At 40.3% G+C, this 5,484-nt stretch overlaps 1 protein-coding gene across 1 annotated transcript in view; it reads right to left on the reverse strand.

The window, feature by feature from the left end:
• Nucleotides 1–4,984, reverse strand: part of LOC102301545 (tumor necrosis factor alpha-induced protein 2) — a gene marked incomplete at its 3' end in the record, with an annotated part of 15,907 nt that extends 10,923 nt beyond the window's left edge. The window contains 7 exon segments of the mRNA XM_042217366.1: nt 2,021–2,068; nt 2,177–2,269; nt 2,385–2,479; nt 3,076–3,198; nt 3,406–3,517; nt 3,737–4,382; nt 4,640–4,984. Coding sequence (XP_042073300.1) covers nt 2,021–2,068; nt 2,177–2,269; nt 2,385–2,479; nt 3,076–3,198; nt 3,406–3,517; nt 3,737–4,382; nt 4,640–4,820 — 1,298 coding nt within the window.
• Nucleotides 4,985–5,484: the final 500 nt, after the last annotated feature.

The raw sequence follows: 5,484 nt of genomic DNA on the forward strand, positions 1-5,484 counted from the left end.
CTGTTTGCAGGTCCTGACTGAGATGAAACAGTCTGCCCACACTTATTTATTAACTCCTGTGCACAAGATCCTCAAAGTAAGTTCTTTACAACTGCAGATATCAATAATCCTCAGGATTAAATCCTAACATGTTTTAATCAAAGATTTTAAAACAATGTGTTATTTGTTCGTCACACAGCCACACTACCAGAAGGTGGGAACCAGTGACTGGCTGAAGAAGAACACGTTTGAGAAGCTGCTGAACAGCACTGAAGACGAGCTTCAAGAACTTCAGGGTTCGAGCAGTCCTCTTACCAGGTAAAAGGAGGAAACTTTGTTTTGGATTGAATGGCCATTATTGCCTTCATTGCCACCTTTTTAGTAAAAGGATTATGATGTGCTCTGACTACTTATATACTTGGGCTAAATTCAGGAGCTGATTGGTCGGCTTCAGCAGGAAGTGACAGTGGAATATGTCCAGAGGCTCCTGAAAGGAGAGGTCAAACTGAAGGACAGCAATCAGCAGCAGAAGGCTTACGAGACTGTGCAAGAAAATGGAGAGAGACTGCACGAGCTGTTTGCCAGAATGGTGAGACTTATCTTACATGCACACTTTACTGAGACACAAATTAAATCAATCAAGCACAAACACTGATCAGCATAACATTGTTTGACAGGGTGAAACAGAATCAGAAAGGGTTTTATTGTCAAATGTTGAGCAGGTTTACAACATTAGGAAATTGCTGTGGTACTTATTGCAAAACATACTGTGAGACAAACGCTTAAATAAACATAAAAATTTAAATTAAAAATGCTAAGCAGATTGATATATACATGTAGCAGGTGATGATCAGTGCAAAAATGGAACAGATGCACAGTTAGTGTCATGTGTTTGTGGTGGGAACAGTTTATGGTTTTGTTCATGAGTCCAACAGCAGAGGGGAAGAAACTGTTCTGACTGCTCCCCTCCTGCCTGAGGGGAGCAGGTCGCAACAAGACTGTGTCCAGGAGTGAGAAGGGTCAGCTGTGATCCGAGTGCCTGCAGAGATGGGAGTTTGCAGCCAATCACCTCTCAGCAGAGCCACAACACGCTGCAGTCTGTTTGTCCCTGATGTGGCTCCACTACCCACGGTATGGAGGAGGTGAGGATGGACTCATGATTGCATATGCATCATCGTCCGTGTTGGCAGGTTGAATTTCTTCAGCTGCCTCAGGAAGTACATCCTCTGCTGGGCTTCTTATGACGGAGGTGATGGTGGGCTCCCACTTAGGTCCTGGGTGATGGTGGTACCCAGGAAGGGAATGAGCGAACAACCTTAGTCACAAATTCAACTAACTACACTAAAAGAACCGTTGACGGGCTGTATTTAAGTTTTGAAATTTATCCTCTTACTTTGGTTTTACTTTCAAAGTGAAGTGAAGAAAAAGAAAAATCAGTAAGAAATAGAAAAAAGACATTTGTCAATAGATATTGGATCTGGAATGGTGAGAGGACAAGGAGTTACAATTATGAGACAGGGATTATGATAAGCTAAAATGAATCCTTTGCCATTGCAGTAAGCAGGATGGAGCAAAATTCCAGTTTGTTTAACTGAAATAATTTAGATTCACATTTACTGCCCAGCTAGCTGGAAGTTCCAGTGCAATAGCTCCTGAAGGAAAAGCATCATTATTTCCAAAAACAGCAGCTATGCTGATTACAGTTTGGGGAAACTTGCAGACTAAACTGACGTCACTGATTTGTCTTCACAGGGATCCAAACAAGACTGGTTAAAGGAAATCCTGACCAAGATTGCAGAAGTGCTAAAACTCCAAGATATTCCTGCCATACAGATGCAAATCGTTTTACTGGGATCTGCTTATCCCGACCTCAGGTAAACAGGAAGCTGACTGAGCGAAACATCTTAATTGGTATCAGATATATCTTGTGAGCAGGATGAGCTACATTCATGGGAACTAACATGAGCTGAAAGTAGATGTGCTGCCTTTCTATTTTACATTACCAGTTTCACTGATAGTGCACTGAAACAGAACTCTCTTTTTTTTCTGCACATCCTCTGGGAACAGATCGTGCTTCTCAAAGAAGTCCCTTTAGACAGACCACACAGGACACATTAGCTCACAGTGACGTATTCGTATTCGCCTTTTATGATGAAGTTAAAATCTGAATTTCCATCTAACTGGATCAGAAACATACCTGAACTTTTCGACACAGCTGAGGTTTGCCTTTATGAAAGCTTTGCTGTGCCGTTTGTTCTGCTTAATGACGTCTTCATGAAATTTTTGATACCTGCAGAAGATTAAAAACAGTTTTCACTTTTATTATCTTGTTATTACCAAACAGAAAACTAAAATGTATTTTCAAATGACAATATTTAAAAGACAGCCTTGTGAAGCCTTGTTACCTCTGCATGAAGTCTGTCAGGTTGGATGTTATTTCCTGGGCCTTGTGTCGGTCTCTTACAGTTATATGTGCTGATGTCACGATGCCGTAGATAAACTGAAGACAAATGGATTGACAAATCAGTGGCAGTTTTAAGTACTCAAAGCACTTTACACAGCAATGCACTTCCATCATTTTCAGATCCAGTTAAACACCAGGAACCAAACCCAGTGCTTTACAATGTTAGTGACAAACCCAAGTGATTAAACTACAGAACCATGGGAGGGTTCGAAACTGTGACTCTGATCTGACAGTAAATGAGTTTCTATAAATGACCCAAAAAAAATGACGGTCCTTTGTTTGTTTGTTAATCTTTTTCTCAAAGTTTCTAGAAGTCTTTTTCAGTTTGGTTAATATGTGCAGCAGGCTGGAAAATATTTGTCTGCACATTTTGTTCTCCTATGATCAAAACAATGTTACGTCATTACTTCACCACAATAATTTTATTGCACAGTTCAGACATAGCAATGTATACAAAGCCTCTAATCATGGTCAGTAATGGTCAACAATTAGAAATCAACGAACCCATGATAAGGACCCTTAAAGCAGGCCAACACAAGTGACGCCTTTCACTTTATATTAATACATTTTTATAAAAGCATCAATTTCAACCTCTTTTATATCAAGTTGTAGCAACTCTACGGCAACTGTACCTGGATGACATCATAGGCCACAGGACTGGAGTAGCAACCATCATATCTTGTCGGCTCCTTTCCTTGATCCCACTCTTTCTTTGCTTCATCCAATACTCGGCCAATATAAATCATCAGGTCGCTCTAAACACACAACAACACACAGCTGCCACTTTTAAACTGCTTTCATGTGTAAAGATTTAATTACTGACAGTAATAATTACATCTACAATATTATGTTCAAAAAAATTAAACCAGCAACTCTTTGATGCTTGTCTTCCACATCTCACTTTAAGCCCTGCAATGACCATACTGATTAACTGGATGCACGCCTCAGATACACTGTGTTACCTGTTGTTTGCTGAGGTACTGCTCCTCCAGAGGTTTCAGTAACTCGTCAGGAAGCAGGTTTCCCAGCGCTTCAGTATTGATATTACTGGCCAGCTCAGGTTTTTCAAGGATTCTGGTACACAGAGCAGATAACACATGAGTTTCTATAAACACCCCAAGCTGTGTTTAGTCTACAAAAATGTCATTTTATTTTGCACATTAAGAAAACAAGAAATTAGCCGTTACATTTGTATTATTATTCACTATCTGTAATTGCTCAGGTATTTATTCTTCTAAAAACAATGAAGGACCTCAGATGCTGCTTCAAACAATAATTGAACTGGTGGCTTACCCTGGATAAAACTCCTTCACCCATCGCAGGAGGAAGCTGCAGTCCTTGTCATCCAGAACAAAGTCTGCAATCTTTTTGAGTCTTGCGCTGAAAGTTTGATGGTACTCTCTTGCATAAAAGTTACAGATGTCCATCTCTGGTGGGTAGCAGTTGTTCACAATCTCCACCACCCACTGCATGTCCTTCTTCACCTGTTTGCCCATGGACTGGATGTCTGCCTGGATCGAGGACTGGTTCACCTGATCACCAATGAGGCTCGATGGGTTCTCCAAACGACTATACACTAATTCATGAAGCACTTTGTCATGGTGCTTCTTCCACTTCTTGGGCCTCCAGGCTGGTGGCGTCCGGCATATTTGTCCCCACAGCTGGTCCTGCTCTTCCTCAAGGTTGATGGCTTTCACTGCTGAAATCAAAGCAGACACCTCTTCCTCACTGCTGAGAGAAAGACTCTGCTGCACCGTCCGCTTTATACACTTTTCAAGGGCTTCATAGTCTGCAGCAAGCTTTTCTACTGCTTCCTCGTGATCTTTGAGTGCATCAGCCTCTGTTATCTCTCCAAACAGATGTTTCTCCCTGTCTATCAACAGTTGAGCGGCTTCGAACAGGTATTGTCCTTCAAGGCATTCCTCAAAAGTAGGAGTCACTGGTGGACAAAAACAAAGATAAATAATCTTCAAACAGTTCATATTTCTCCTAAAATCAAGTATTTATCATTTCTGGAAGAAATGGAGAACCTTATTTCTGTAACAGAGGTGTTTTTCACACATCAGCACTATTTCGTGGAACAACTATAACATCAATTTCCTTTCTTTTTTTAATATGTCACACAAAACATAATTTAGTTGAGATACAGAGGGTTAACAGGAAATAGCTAATAACAGCTGGATGTATGTCACCTACCAACTGGCCGCTCTTCTTCAGTAGGTGATTGGTGTCCATCAGTAGTGGAAGGACCGTTGTCCCTGGGTTGATCTGTGGGGCTTCGCCAGAACTTTTTAAACCATTTTCCTCCAGCTCTTAAAGTTTGTTCAGGGGAACTGTTGGACGTGCCTGTTGTGGATGAACCCGACAGTGTCCGCATTCTTCTCCAGGTCGTAAAACGTGACCAACAGGCCAAGAAAGGTGCTGAGAAATCTGCAATTTAAAAAAAAAACTGTTTTAATTTACATTTTTTTTGTATGATTGGCATAAACGAAACATTTTAGCCTTGTGTATAGCATGACCGTGAAATTAAAAATAGATTAAACCATAAATCTGCAATATGTACATTGTCATAATACATAATAATCAATAAATAAATACATTGAATTGCGTTGAATTCCAATAAGATTACATAAAGAACAATTGAAACTTTCATGTTTCATGCAGGAAGGAAGATGAAAAAACACTTTTTACAGAACAACACATTTAAAAATGAGACATAAACACATCAGCCCTAACATAACAAAGAAAACTCTGACATCAGAAAAAACACAAAACATCATCCAATCTAATTACAACAATACGCCAAAGTAAGTCTGTAAAAAGTATTTTTGTGGCCAAACAAACTATCCACATGATATATATCTATAAAGAACATAAAACATCTTTCAGATTCTACGTCACAGTCACTGCTTTGAAAGTAACTGCAGCTGCTGTGAGCTTTTATGCCTAACGAGACAAGCTCCTCCTGCTCAGACCATGTAGGGATATTTCAGAGAGACCCACAGAGCCACGCATGCAATCCCTCCCCTTCCAAAGCACAC

This window comes from Haplochromis burtoni, unplaced genomic scaffold (assembly GCF_018398535.1).
Source record: "Haplochromis burtoni strain Fernald_Lab_line unplaced genomic scaffold, NCSU_Asbu1 Contig_1870, whole genome shotgun sequence".
NCBI classification, from domain to species: Eukaryota; Metazoa; Chordata; class Actinopteri; order Cichliformes; family Cichlidae; genus Haplochromis; species Haplochromis burtoni.